This window comes from Macaca mulatta, chromosome 15, assembly GCF_049350105.2.
Source record: "Macaca mulatta isolate MMU2019108-1 chromosome 15, T2T-MMU8v2.0, whole genome shotgun sequence".
NCBI classification, from domain to species: Eukaryota; Metazoa; Chordata; class Mammalia; order Primates; family Cercopithecidae; genus Macaca; species Macaca mulatta.
In genome coordinates, this window is record NC_133420.1 from 128,288,546 (window position 1) to 128,304,446 (window position 15,901).

Genomic DNA, 15,901 nt, shown 5'->3' on the forward strand with positions numbered 1-15,901 from the left:
ATCATGGTGAGGAAGGGCAGAGGGCATAGAAGGCTTCTTATTTCTAATGCTTTACTGATGAAGCTTGAAGGTTTGTGGAATTTGACATAATATTTTGTGTCTTTTTGGATGTGTGAGATATTTTATGATGAAATGGAAATGACCACCATGATAGTGGTAACCACCCAGAGTGTCACTGGTATGTGCCACGTGCTTGTCGGGTCCATGGAGCCTACCTGCCCATCACTGAGGCACCCTCAGCCTCCACCTCAGATTAGACTGTCATCTCCAAGTATTTGTGTATGAAGTTACATACATACATTTATATGCACAGATGCAAATTCATTTTATCTCATAATGTGTTACCACAAAATGCAGTATAGGACTTTTTTAAAAAACCGAGTATTTCCAAATAAAACTTTTTCAAAAAATATTTTTTTCCTGGTATTAAAAGAGGCACATACATGTATGGGAGGCAAGGAAACATACTAAAGTAGAAAGAAAAAAAATATATATATATACACACATACACACACACATATATATGAAATAATATAAATGTTAACAGTATCTAGGGTGGCACTATTATGGGTCTCTAGCACCACCCTAGAAACTGCTAACATTTGGTGATAGCTGTGATCTAAATATATTCCCTAAATTCCATGTGTTAAAACGTGATCACCAATGTGATAATATTAAGAGGGGCTTTGGGGGGTGATTAAGTCATGAGGGCAAAGCTCTCATGAATGGGATTGGTGATTTTATAAGAGGTGGAGAGAGTGCCCTGGGCCCTTTTGCCCTTGTGTCCCTTTCACCATGTGAAGACACAGCATTCATAGTGTCCGTCCCCTTTAGAGGGCACAGCAACAGGGCATCACCTTGGAAGCCTTCACCAGACACTGAGCCTGCCAGCTCCTTGGTCCTGGACTTCCAGCCTCCAGAACTGAGACATAAAGTTCTGCTCTTGTCAGTGACCCCGTCCGAGGTATTTTGCTCTAGCAACACAGACGGACTCAGACAGTGGTATTTTCTTCCATTGTTTTTCCATTCTTATGTATGGGTTATTTTTATATTCTGAGTATAACATTTTACATCTTTCTTCATTTAATAGTATAACCATTTTAAATACTATTAAAATTATTCATAAACTTCTTTTCGTTGGAGACAGGGTCTCACTCCAACTCCCAGCCTGTAGGGCAGAGCCTCAATTTCTGGGGCTCAGGCGGTCCTCCTGCCTCAGGCGATCCTCCTGCCTCAGCCTCCTGAGTAGCGGGGACCACAGGTGTGCACCACCATGCCCAGCTAATTTTTTGTATTTTTTTGTAGAGGTCAGGTTTCTCTGTATTGCCCAGTCTGGTCTCGAACTCCTGGGCTCGAGTGATCTGCCTGCCTCGACCTTCCAAAGTGCTGTGATTACAGGTGTGAGCCACCATGCCTGGCCCCTTTATAAACATGTTAGTGGCTTACAGTGAGCCACTGCATAAGGATATTAATCATTCCCTGCTGTTAGATAATTTTTACTATATGAGAAATAACCACTACAGTAAACATCTTTGAGCATAGTTCCTGTCATCATACTTGCATTTATTTCCTTAAATGTATGCCACATATATCAAAGGTTCTGAATATTTTGAAGACATTTAATATATTTTTTTCAAGTTGCTTTCTATAAGGCAGGGCCTCTATTAACCCGTAATCTGTCTTTGTTCGGGCGCCAAACCTCTAGCCTGACACACCCCTGGAAGTCCAGGCCTCGTGATGGGTTCTGGGCTGCGTTGCATCTGCTGACACTTCATGGGCCCCTCGGTGCCATTCACAACTGCACTCTGTGTGGGAGACCCTATTTCCATCCCTCCAGGAGCTCACACAGAAAACCTGTTTCGTAGAACCCCGTACAGCATTAGCTATTCACGTCTGTAAAAACTTGAACTCCTTAAGTGAAAGTGCCATACGGGTGTCTTACTCTTGATTACGGAGGACGAACATTCGTTTATGTGTTTCTTAGCCATTTGTGTTTTCTCTTGTGAACTATCTATTCATATGCATTGTTATGCTCTTAGTGTTTGTCATTTATTTTGTACATTAATTTGATAACATACATAGAATCTGTGCCGTTTGTTGTTAACATTCTTCTTAGTTTGTGCTCATACTATTTTTCTGGTAAACACAAGATTTTATTTTTATTGAGCACAGCCAAACCTCTTCCCTGATGATTTTCTCCCAGGATTTTCATTTCTCAGAGTTCTTTCTCATTCAGACACCTGAAAAATGTTCTAATTTTTTTCTTGTGTATTATTTCATTTTTACATTTATCTCTTTACTTTACATTAAACTGGAGTGTATTTTGATGAATAATACCCGGTGAGAATCTTTTTTTCTTTTTACAAATAGTTTTTGAGGCACCATTTATTACATAATCTGCCCTTTCCCTACTGATTTGTGATATGTTCTCTATCTTATGTTAAATTCTATTATCTGGATCCTTTTGTAGTTTGTGAGCATGATCACGATTGGGTGTTTCACGTGCGTGTGTGAGATGTGCCACCCTCGAACCTTGTGTGACATCGGCACATTGCCCAGCTGACCTCAAAAAACAAAAAAAAAAGAAATGATCTTATCATCGCTGCTAAACATATTTTACTGAGTTTAAAAGCAATAAAGATTCCTTTCTTAATATAAGTAAAGCACTGCTCATTCATTATATATATTTTCGTTTTCACTGTCAATGTTTAACTTGACTTCTTTTTAATGTATTAACTTTAATGCTAACATTTCTCTTTTACGCTTTGAATCAAAGTAAATTGGGTACTTTGACAGATTTTTTTGTTTCATAGAGACCACTCCCATTTGCAAATAAATTGTAGGTATTGTACCTAAAAGGCACTTGTATTCACTTTTAAAGAAGTTGACTTTTTCTGTTTATGTTTTTTAGGGTGTATTATCTCATATACTTTCAGCACTCAGATTTGATAAAGAAGTTGCTCTTTTCACTCAGGGTCTTGGATATGCCCCTATAGATTACTATCCCGGTCTGCTTAAAAATGTGAGTATTTAAAATTTATCACTTCTGGAATGTTTAATGCTGAATGTGCCATCAGCGAAAAGAGTAAATGGAAATATTTCAGTCTTCCAGAAGAGACGTTTAACTTTTCTTCGTTTATCTCTTCTTACCTTGGGCAGCCGTATGGCCACGTAAGGAAGAAACGTGAGATGGGAAGTTATGAGAAAGAAGGAAATCAGGAAGGGTTTTACCAAACCAACCAATCAGCCTCTCTTTCTAGGAACACATCTCGCATATTCACTCAGAGATGTTTGGGAGAGGAACTTTTCTTAGCTATTATAAACACAGTCTTGTGCTGTTGGACGAATCTTATATTTCAAATAACCTGATTGGACTTTTTTGCAAAACAGAAAATTCAATACATAGTTTTACATATTTACCTCTTAATATTAAAGCTTTGTTTTCTTCTGGCTTACATTGTAGCCAAATGTAAGAAATTTTAACTTATAATCTTGATGTAACTCTTTTAAAAAATGTTACGAGATTTTTAATGTTTGCCAACCATTCTGGTGTTTTGGAAGCTTTATACAAGAAAAACTTTTTTTTTTTTTTCAAATGAAAATTTTAAATGAAGAAACAAACTAATTTTTCTTTAAATGGATTTTGTTTTAATTCTTAGGAAATTAGTGACCTGTCTGTTGTTCATTACTTACATAGAAACGCAGAATTACAGACATTAAACATAAAATCCCAGTTATTAGTAAATGTGACATGGCACTGCTTCCTTTTCACTCTGACAGAGTAAAACATGAGAAGATGGGGGTTGGGGGAATCTCAACGGAAATATCACTCACACCAAGAAGAATAGAACTGATGTAATCCTGTTTGCAGCCTGAGTTAACCTGCAACTGATTTTGTTTTACAGATGGTTTTATCATTAGCGTCTGAACTCAGAGAGAATCATCTTAATGGATTTAACACTCAAAGGCGGTAGGTGTTAAACTAAACATCCTTCTTCTCAGGTTTCAAAATGTATCAGTTTGGTTATGAGAGGAGAATTTTATAATTCATAGGAAATGGATGTTCAGTTATGGTTGTATGTTATATAGAAAGATTATTTTAGTGGAATACATAGCAAATTGGTGAGTTTTTTCAAACTCTTTTAAAAATCACAATTTTCTCAACTCTCACAGAGCAGTGAGTAAATCCTACAATGTCTTTTGTGGGCCCATTAGGTAAAAAGCCCTACATTTACAGTAGGGAGCACAAAAGAAAGAGCAGTTCTTAATTTTACCCTGGGATTGCTCACTCTGCAAGAGGAGAATGTGCACAGATGCAAGTGTGTGCTGTCACACTAGCCTGCCCTGGCTCTGCCTTCTCCCAGCACACGCGCACGTGCGCGCGCACACACACTCTCTCACAGAGTCAGGATATTTACAAGGCAACATTTGATGTGAACATATGCCCTATTTTAAGAAACATGATATTCCAAAATCTAGACTAAACAAATCAAAGAGATTCAGACAAATTAAAAGGCAATTAATCACATTACAAATGTTTCTTCAGTCTGTGAAAGAATTTCAGTTTTCATTAGCGGGCACTTCATTTTTGACGTATCATTAACCGAGAGAATCTGGGACTGAGGGACTTGATTTTTTTTTTTTTTCCCGTAAAGCTATTGCTAATTCAAGTCCTATCAGAAATTGTCTTTGTCCTCAACCTTTAGGAATCTTTTGCACCTAACCCTTAAATATATAATTATTATAGGAAAACATTGGAGAAAATCTTCATTATGTTGGATTTGGCAATGTAAAAAGAACTATAGGAGATATGGAGAGTGTTTAGATTTATTTATTTACATGTCAGGTAGACTTGGATTTAGTTGTGAGGTGAATGTTGACTGATGGATCTTTTGAATTATGTAATTATAAATTTATTTAAAAGGACTTTAAAAATCAGTCAGTGCAATGTATATGTACTCCCTACACCAAACTCCCAAAATATGCATCACAGTTGATTTTTTAAAAAGCAGCTCACAATAAAAATAATTTTTAAAATCTGTTAACAAATAGAAACAAAGGATCAGAATGCAAAATATAGAAATGACTTGGAAAAATCAATCATAAAGAGGCAGACACTCCAGTATAGAAATGAGCAAGGAATCTAAGCAGGTCATTACCAAAAGTGAAAACTGAATTACTAATATTAAAGGAGTTCTTCAGGAATGACATCAGCAAGATGGCAGAATAGGAAGTCCTAGACCTTATTTCCCAATAGAGACATTGACTTAACTACAACATACATCCCAAAAAATTTCAATGAGAACTACAGAACCAATTAAGAAGTCACAGTGCTGCAGGCAAGCTCAAAGTGTAGAATAGCCACATTGAAATTGATTTAAAAATCTGTTTCGTTTCAACTGTGATAGCCCTTTTCCAAGTCTGGCACAGCTTGGTGAGATTGGTAGGAAAAACCCAGCTTGTGGCTTCTCTCCCTTGGGTGGGAAAAAGAAGAGTGGAATGTGCATCCAACATTCTCACTTTTTAGGGAGCAGACTGAGGAACAGATTTCTGTCTCTACTGACTGGGAGCACTGACGAGGAAATTGCATACAGTAATCCCTCTTTATCTATAGGGGATATGTTTCAAGACACCCAGTGGATGTCTGAAACTGTGGATAGTACCAAACCTGATTGCCATCAATCATAACACATTTCTGTATTCCACTCACAACTTTAATGTCTTTTCCATCTTAACTAAACACTTACCATATATGATGGCTGTAATTTTTGCCATGTGAGATGCAATGACAAAACTAACACAAATTTTTTTCCTTCTTTACTATTTCACAGATAGATGATGTGTTTTTACTATAGATCTCAGCAACCTCAGCATATGTCTTTCCTTATTAAGTTGAAAACTTTCACCTTTTCACTTAAAAAAAGCACTTTACAACTTCTCTGTGGCATATGCAAATTGCCAGCCCCAGTGCTGTTGGACTTTGAGGTCATTATTAAGTAGTAATAAAATAAAGGTTACTTGAAGACAAGCACAGTGATGCTGTGACAGTTGATCTGACCACCAGTAAGGCTACTAAGTGACTAATGAGCAGGTAGTGTATATATCATGGATACCCTGGGTAAAGGGATGATTCATGTTCCAGGTGGGACAGAGTGGGACACCATGAGATTTCATCATGCTACTCAGAACAGTACACAATTTAGGCCGGGTGCCGTGGCACATGCCTTTAATCCCAGCACTTTGGGAGGCCGAAGCAGGTGGATTACCTGATTTCAGGAGTTCAAGACCAGCCTGGCCAACATGACAAAACCCCGTCTCTACTAAAAATACAAATTAGCCGGGCGTGGTGGCTTATGCTTGTAGTCCCAGCTACTCGGGAGGCTGAGGCAGGAGAATCACATGAACCTGGGAGGTGGAGGTTGCAGTGAGCTGAGATTGCATCACTGCACTCCAGCCTGGGCAACAGAATGAGGTGCCATCTCAAAAAAAACAAAACGGTGCACAATTTAAAACCTTTGAATTATTTCTGGAATTTTTTCATTTAATATTTTTGGACCACGGGTGACCATGGCTAGCTCAAACTACACAAAGTAAAACTGCGGATAAAGGAAGACTACTTTTGATGTCTTGGGGCCGTGGAGAACAAAAGCAAGCTTGGTGGTTTGTGGTAGCACCAGAGAGCTGGCAGCGCTGTGGATGGAGGCTGGCACAGCTCAACAGAATTGGGGAAAACGCCTAGCTCGCGACTTGTTCTTTGGGAGGGGAGGAGAAGAATGGAATATATACATCCAGTGTTCTGGCTTTTCAGGGGCCTACTGGAGGGACTGGCGTCTGTCTGTCCTGACTCACAGCACTGACAGAGAAATGGCATCCTTTGGAACCAGAGCGCCGCAGCTTGTTACAGCACCGGAGAATCTGCAATACCACAGACGGACACTAGGGGGAGCAAGAGAGTAGGAGCTCTCGAAAATCCAGTGAAGCCCTCTAATTTGGAAATCACATGCGTGAGCCCAGAGAAGATACATCCCTGGAAAAGCGTTGACGGACCTCCAGGACCTCCAGAATCTCCAGCCGGGTCCATTGGTGAAAGTCTTCCCTTGTACCATGTCAGTCGATAAAGACTGAGAGAAGCGGATGTTTCTTTAAATGTACAGAATACGACAAAAATAACAAGACACAAAGTAAACCAGGGAAATGTGGCATAATCAAAGGATCAAAATAAACCTACAGAAACAGACCCTAAAGAAACAGAGATCTATGCATTACCTGACAAAGAATTTGAAATAATTGTCTTAAGGGGTCTCAAGGCACTACAAGAGAACACAGATGAACAACTAAATTAAATCAGGAAAACAATACATGAACAAAATGAGACTATCAACAAAGAGATAGAAACTAAAAAAGAACCGAACAGATATTCTGGAGCTAAAGATACTCAATAAGTGAATTGAAAAACTTACTAGAAAGGTTCAGCAGTAGACTTGATCAAACAGAAGAAAGAGAAAACTTAAACACAAATCATGTGAAATTATTAAGTCAGAGAAACAGAAAAAAGAATGAAGGAAAGTCAAGAAAGCCTAAGACGCTTGTGGAACAACATCAAAAGGAACAATATACACATTATGGGAGTCCTAGAATAAGAGAGAAAGGGGCAGAGAACTTACTTGAAGAAATAATGGTGAAAACTTCCCAAATATTAGGAAGGAATTGGATATCCTAATTTAAGAAGCTCAAAGGACTCCAAAGAATGAACCCAAAGAGGCCCGCACCAACATACACAAAAACCGAAATGTTGGAAGTTAAAGACATAATCTTGAAAGCAACAAGAAAAAAGTGACGTATCATGTATAAGGAAGGTTCCATAATATTATCAGTGCATTTCTCAGAAGAAATATTACAGGCGAGAAGGGAGTGGGATGATACATTCAAAGAGCCAAGGAGGAAACAAAACAAAACAAAAAACCCTTCCAACCAAGAATACTGCATCTGGGCTGCATCATCCTTCAAAAATGAAGAAGTAAAGACATTCCCAGATAACAAAAGCTGAAGGAGTTCATCACTAGACCTGCCTTACAAGAATTGCTAAAGGGAGTCCTTCAAGTTGAAATGAAGGAATATTAGCAATGTGGAAGCATACAAAAATATAAAGGCTTCTGATAAATGTACACATATAGACAAACACAAAATCTTATAATACTGTGTTGTATAGTACAGTTGTCCCTTGGTATCCACAGAGGATTGGTTCCAGGACTTCCCACACATCAAAATCTATAGATGCTCCAGTCCCACAGTAAACTGTATGGAACTTACAGATATAAACAGTCAATCTTTAGGTTCTACATCCTGCAAATACTATATTTTTGATCTATGATTTAGTTGAATCCATGGATACAGAACCCATAGATATAGAGGGCTGAGTGTACATAACTCACTTTTTAATTCTGATATAGAACTTAAAAGCATAAAAAATGTTAAACAGTGTTGATAAATACAAAATAGAGAAGGATGTAATTTGTGATATTGATAACATAAACTGGGGAGGGAAATGTAAATGAGTAGTGTTTTAGTATGTGATTGAAGTTGTCTTGTTAGGTTGTTATAACTCTAAGATGTTTAATGTAATGCCCATGGTAACAACAAGAAAATACCTGTAGGAGATGCACAATGGAAAATGAGAAGGAAATCAAAGCATGTCACTATGAAAAAATCAATGAAACTCAAGGGAATAAGAGAAAATCATGAACAGAATAACTACAAGGTATATGGAAAGCAACAAAATGGCAATAGTAAGTCCTTCTCTATCAGTAATTACTTTAGGTGAACATGAATTAAACACCCCATTCAAAAGATGTAGAGTAGCAAAATAGATCAGAAAACAAGATCCAACTATATTCTAGCTGCAAGAGACTCACTTGATACATTGGCTGAAAATGAAAAGATGGAAAAATAGATAATCATGCAAATGGTAACCAAAATAGAGCAGGCATAGCTATACTTGTATCAGAAAGCTATCAAAAGAGACAAAGAAAAAGATTATATAATAATAAAAGAGTCAGTTGAGGGAGATACAACAATTACAATAATATATGCACTTAACAGAGCATCCAAATACATGAAGCAAATACCAATAGAATTGAAGGGAGAAAGAGACAGTTACACAATAATAATAGGAGATTTCACCTCCCCACTTTTAATAACAGATTGATTAACCAGACTGAAGATCAATAAGAAAATAGAACTTGAATAATGCTGTAGACCAATTGGACCTAATAGACATATACAGAACATTCTACCCAATAACAGCAGAATATATGCTCTTCTCAAGCACATATAGAACATTCTCTAGGAAGGACCACATGTTATGCCACAGAACAAGTCTTAGCAAATTTAAGAAGACTGAAATCATAGTAACTATTTTTTTTTGACCACAAGGGAATGGAAATCAATAACAAAAGGAAAACTGGAAAATTCACAAATATGTGGAAATTAACACACTCTTAAACAACCAATGGGTCAAAGAACAAATCACAAGAAACGTAGAAAATAACTTGAGACAAATGAAAATGAAAACACAACATATCACAACCTATGGGATGCAGCAAAAGCAGTTCTAAGCAGAAAGTTTATAGTGGTAAATGCCTGCATTAAAAAAGAAGTACATGCTTTTGAAGGAAGAAAAAAAATATAAGAAGGATCTCAAATCAGAAACCTAACTTTACACTTCAAGCAACTAGAAAAAGAACAAACTAAACCTAAAGTTAGAAGGGAGAGACTAATAAAGATTAGAGCAGAAATAAATAAAATAGAGAATAGAAACCAGTTGCGTTTCTATACATTAATAAGAACAACCCAAAAAGGAAGTTTAAAAACAGTCCTACTCACAATAGCACCAAAAAGAATAAAATATTTAGGAATAAGCAATTAAGGAGGTGAAAGATTTGTACAGTGAAAACTATACATCGCTAAAATATATTACATAAGACATAATAAAAAGATATCGTGTGTTCATAGATGAGTTATTTTTTTTTTTGAGATGGCGTTTCACTCTTGTTGCCCAGGCTGGAGTGCAGTGGCGTAATCTCGGCTCACCTCAACCTCCACCTCCTGGATTCAAGTGATTTTTCTGCCTTGGCCTCCTGAGTAGCTGGGATTACAGGTGCCCGGCATCACACCCAGATGATTTTGTATTTTTAGTAGAGATGGGGTTTCTCCATGTTGGTCATACTGGTCTTGAACTCCCGACCTCAGGTGATCGACTTGCCTCGGCCTCCCAAAGTGCTGGGATTACAGGCATGAGTCACTGCACCCAGCCTATACTTAGTATTTTAAATGCCCGTATTACCCAAAGCAATCTCCAGGTTCCAGTGTTATTTCTATCAAAATGTCAGTGGTGTGTGGTTTTTATTTTTATTTTTTTACAGAAATAGAAAAAGAATCCTTTAATATATATAGAATCTCAAAGTACCCCAAGTAACCAAAATGATTTTGAGAAAGAAAAACATGGTGAAGGCCTCATACTTCCTTTTTTCAAAGCATATTACAAAGCCACAGTAATCAAAACAGTGTGGTACTGGCATAAAGGCAGACATATTGACCAATAAAACAGAATAGAGAGCCCAGAAATACGGCTTCACATATATGATCAAATGGTCTTTGACAAGGGTATCCTGTCTACAAGATTGGGAAAAGATTGTCCCTTCAATAATTGGTGTTGGGAAAACTGGATATACACATTCAGAAAACAAATTTGAACCCTTACCTTACATTTTATATAGAAACTAACTCAAAATAGATTAAAGACCTAAACGTAAGACCTGAAACTATAGGGGAAAAGTGTCATGGCATTGAACTTGGCAATAATTTCTTGGATATGACACCAAATGCACAGGCAAGAAAAGCAAGAATAGACAAATAGGACTACATGAATTTTTTAAATGTCTGTGCAACAAAGGAAACAACAGATTAAAAAGCAGCATATGTAATGGGAGAAAATATTTTCAAACCTTATATCTGGATAAGTGGTTAATATCCAGAATATACAGAGAACTCCTGCAACTCAATAACAGCAAAATAATCCAGTTTAAAAATAGATCAAAGACTTGAATAGACATTTCTCCAAAGAATATATACGAATGACCAACAAGCATATGAAAAGATGCCCAACATCACCAGTTATCAGGGACATGATAATCAGAACCATTATAAAATACCAGTTCACACCTATTAGAATGACCACTATGAAAAGAAGAAAGAGAAAAAGACAAATGATGAGGATATGGAGTACTTGGAACCCTTGTACTCTGTTGCTAGGAATGTTAAACTAGTACAGTCACTATGGAAAACAGTATGGAGTTTCCTTAAAAAACTAAAAATAGAACTACTAAATGATCCAGCAATCTCATATTTGTGTATATTTCCAAATAATTGGGAACAAGATCTCTAAGAGATATTTACACACCCATGTTCATTGAGCATTATTTACAAGAGCCAAGAGGTGGAAGCAACCTGTATGTCCATCAGCGGACGAATGAGTGAAGAAAATATGGTATATATACACACTGGAAGAGTATTCCACCTTAGAAAAGAAGGAAGTCCTGTCATATGCTACAGTGTGGATGAAAGAAGTAAACTAGTGACAGAAGGCAAATACTGCATGATTACTTACACTTATGTGTGGTATCTAAAGTAGTCAAACTTGTAGAAACAGAAGCTAAGGCCAGGAGCAGTGGCTCACACGTGTAATCCCAACACCTTGGGAGGCCAAGGCGGGCGGATCACCGGAGGTCAGGAGTTCGAGACCAGCCTGGTCAACAGGGCGAAACCCCATCTCTACTAAAAATACAAAAATTAGCCGGGTGTGGTGGCACATGCCTGTAATTCCGGCTACTCAGGAGGCTGAGTCTGGAGAATTGCTTGAACCTGGGAGACGGCGGTTACAGTGAGCTGAGATCGTGCCACTGCACTCCAGCCTGGGTGATGGAGCAAGATTCCGTCTCAAAAAAAAAAAAAAAAAAAAGAAACAAACAAAGTAGAATAGTGGTTACCTTGGGATGGGAGGAAGGGGGAAATGGGAGTTGTTCAATGGGTATAGAGTTTTAGTTTTGCAAGATATGAACGTTTTAGAGATCTGTTGCACGTAAGGACATACAGTTAACACTGCTGTACTGTACACTTAAAAATGGTTAAAATGGTAAATTTTATGTTAATGTGTTTTTTACCACAATTTAAAACTGGTCTATGAGCTTTTCTGTGCATTTTCAGGAAAGTGTAAACTACAACATCAGTTAGACATCCATTAGGTTATGGTGAGCTTCAGGAGGTTGCTGATGGGAACTTAAATAGGCACAACCACTTTGCAGAACAATCTGGTCTTCCTGGAACTTGGGATTCCTCATTAGTCTCTCTATTAGTGCTCTGTTTATTGTAGCCTCCAATAATTATGGAAGGATCAAGAGGTGGTCTTGATTGAGGTTGCCAATAAATTGTATTTCAGGCCTTGGAGGACTCCCATATTTCCTGGAGGTTGATAGCCATTTGGGACTGGCGTCTCCTTCCAGGCCTCATTCCTCCTTCCTGTTGGAGTCAGGACATTTCCGTTATCTCTTGCCTAAAGACAGTGGATAAGAAAAAGAGTATATAAGGCCTTGGCAGCTGGCTGTTGGTTTGCCCCCTGCTCCTTGAATTCACCCCCAAAGTAACTCTTTTATAGTAGTCCTGTCTTGCAAGCTTTTAGGGTGGTGGTATTTCCTTCAAAAAGATCCCACCTACCTACCAAGCCAAGCTTTTCTCAGAATTTGTGGGTCACCAAAAGCCCCCATTTTACAGTATTATATATTTAATTGTAAAAACTCTTCCATCATTGACATGATTGTATATTTAGAAAACCCCACTGTCTCAGCCCAAAATCTCCTTAAGCTGATAAGCAACTTCAGCAGTCTCAGGATACAAAATCAGTGTGCAAAAATCACAAGCATTTCTATACACCAATAACAGACAAACAGAGAGCCAAACCATGAGTGAACTACCACTCACAATTGCTACAAAGAGAATAAAATACTTAGGAATCCAACTTAAAAGGGATGTGAAGGACCTCTTCAAAGAGAACTACAAACCACTGCTCAATGAAATAAAAGAGGACACAACCAAATGGAAGAACATTCCATGCTCATGGATAGGAAGAATCAATATTGTGAAAATGGCCATACTGCCCAAGGTAATTTATAGATTCAATGCCGTCCCCATCAAACTACCAATGACTTTCTTCACAGAATTGGAAGAAACTACTTTGAAGTTCATGTGGAACCAAAAAAGAGCCCGCATCGCCAAGACAATCCTAAGCCAAAAGAATAAAGCTGGAAGCATTGCACTACCTGACTTCAAGCTGTACTACAAGGCTACAGTAACCAAAACAGCATGGTACGTACCAAAACAGAGAGGTAGACCAATGGAACAGAACAGAGGCCTCAGAAATAATACCACACATCTATAACCATCTGATCTTTGACACACCTGAGAAAAACAAGAAATGGGGAAAGGATTCCCTATGTAATAAATGGTGCTGGGAAAACTGGCTAGCCGTATGTAGAAAGCTGAAACTGCATCCCTTCCTTACACCTTATACAAAAACTAATTCAAGATAGATTAAAGACTTAAATGTTAGACCTAAAACCATAAAAACCCTAGAAGAAAACCTAGGCAATACCATTCTGGACATAGGCATGGGCAAGGACTTCATGACTAAAACACCAAAAGCAATGGCAACAAAAGGCAAAATTGACAAATGGGATCTAATTAAAGAGCTTCTGCACAGCAGAAGAAACTACCATCAGAGTGAACAGGCAACCTACAGAATGGGAGAAAATTTTTGCAATCTTCCCATCTGACAAAGGGCTAATATCCAGAATCCACAGAGAACTTAAACAAATCTACAAGAAAAAAACAACCCCATCAAAAAATGGGCCAAGGATATGAACAGACACTTCTCAAAGGAAGACATTTATGCAGCCAACAGACACATGGAAAAAATGCTCATCATCACTGGCCATCAGAGAAATGCAAATCAAAACCACAATGAGATACCATCTCACACCAGTTAGAATGGCGATCATCAAAAAGTCAGGAAACAACAGATGCTGGACAGGATGTGGAGAAATAGGAATGCTTTTAACTGTTGGTGGGAGTGTAAATTGCTTCATTCGTGGAAGACAGTGTGGCAATTCCTCAAGGATCTAGAACTAGGAATACCATTTAATCCAGCTATCCTATTACTGGGTATATACCCAAAGCATTATAAATCATGCTGCTATAAAGACACATGCACACGTATGTTTATTGTGGCACTGTTCACAGTAGCAAAGACTTGGAACTAACCCACATGTCCATCAATGATAGGTTGGATTGAGAAAATGTGGCACATATACACCATGGAATACTATGCAGCCATAAAAAGGGTGGGTTCATGTCCGTTGCAGGGACATGAATGTAGCTGGAAACCATCATTCTGAGCAAACTCTCAACAAGAACAGAAAAGCAAACACCGCATGTTCTCACTCATAGGTGGGAATTGAACAATGAGATCACTTGGACACAGGAAGGGGAACATCACACACCAGGGCCTGTCGTGGGGTAGGGGGAGGGGGGAGGGATAGCATTAGGAGAAATACCTAATGTGAATGACGAGTTAATGGGTGCAGCACACCAACATGGCACATGTATACATATGTAACAAACCGGCACATTGTGCACATGTACCCTAGAATTTAAAGTATAATTTTAAAAAGTGAAAAATTCTTCCATCATTTCTAGGAGTTGGGAGTATAGCAAGAATGCTAGGACATCCGTGTTCTTAGTTCATTACTTGATTCAGTCTCTTAGGTTATATTTTCATCTTATTTTCTCTTTGAGTAGATTATGAGCATCAGCATTCTTCCTAGGTCTTGCCTTTCAGTCCTCGGGATGTGTAGCAGTTCTCCACCAGAACTTACTCAAAAGTGTGGCCCTACGAATCAGCAGCATCAACATCCCTTGGGGAGAGACCAAGAAATACGAGTTTTTTAAAACACCTGTCCAGACGTACTCTCTGGAAGTACGAGAAATGCTGCTCTACACGACTTCTTTAGAAGCAGTTCCCATAACTGCATATCAGTCCCTAGTAACGATCTGAATACTGTATGGTGACATGATAGAATTTTATTTACGGTTTTTATTTTTGTTGATGAATTCCTATAAATCGTTAATAGTTTAGCTGTATTATTTTCTTGATAATAGTAAATTCTCATGAAGATAATTTTTTGTCAAACTACCCATAGTGATCTATTTTGTGTGAACAGTTTGTCTTTTCTCCTCAAATATTCACCTTTTCTAAATTGTACTTCCTGTTCTCTACCACTTTCTTAAGTGGCAGATAATCCTTTCAACGTTTACCTTCCACAGTGCTTTATCATCGTTCTCTTACCACCAAGATGGTTTTAGATCTAAAATTAATTCATGTGTTTTTGAGTCCATCATCTAAGTTGTTAACAAAAAGACACATTTAGCGTGAGTTGTAAGTATCTTAAATTTTTGGAATTTATGAGCTTATTGGGTGGGCTGGTAGAGGAAGAGGTGTGTGGGGTTGTGTGTGAAGGTGTATACTCTGCACATAGCCTAGCAGAATGTATTGCATAGAGTTAGGGCTGGATGGATGTTTGTACAATTGAAAGGTAGGCTGAGAGTTGCCTGTGTGCATCACTCGTGTAGCCTCTCAGATAGGCAGGCAGGTCTCCATCCTGACTCATCAGTCCTCCTCCCTAAAAGATCTCTAAGTGCAACTTTTCTCTCATTATCTGAAAAGAGGAAATGAGAAGAGTCAGAGATTATTACTGGGGACTGAGTGAGTGGAAAGACTGTGGTGCTGGGGACA

At 38.1% G+C, this 15,901-nt stretch overlaps 1 protein-coding gene and 1 non-coding gene across 19 annotated transcripts in view; both read left to right on the forward strand.

Annotated features, from left to right (window-relative positions):
* Positions 1–15,901, forward strand: part of FANCC (FA complementation group C) — a 221,524-nt gene that overhangs the window by 145,272 nt on the left and 60,351 nt on the right. For all 18 annotated transcript variants that reach the window (XM_028835423.2, XM_077966546.1, XM_077966556.1 and 15 more), the window contains 2 exons: positions 2,912–3,022; positions 3,906–3,970. In XM_028835423.2, the coding sequence (XP_028691256.2) occupies positions 2,912–3,022; positions 3,906–3,970 (176 nt within the window). The remainder of the gene's footprint in view (positions 1–2,911; positions 3,023–3,905; positions 3,971–15,901) is intronic.
* Positions 2,459–2,565, forward strand: LOC114672927 (small nucleolar RNA U13). Its single transcript, XR_003723452.2, has one exon. It is a non-coding gene; the product is annotated as a small nucleolar RNA U13 (small nucleolar RNA).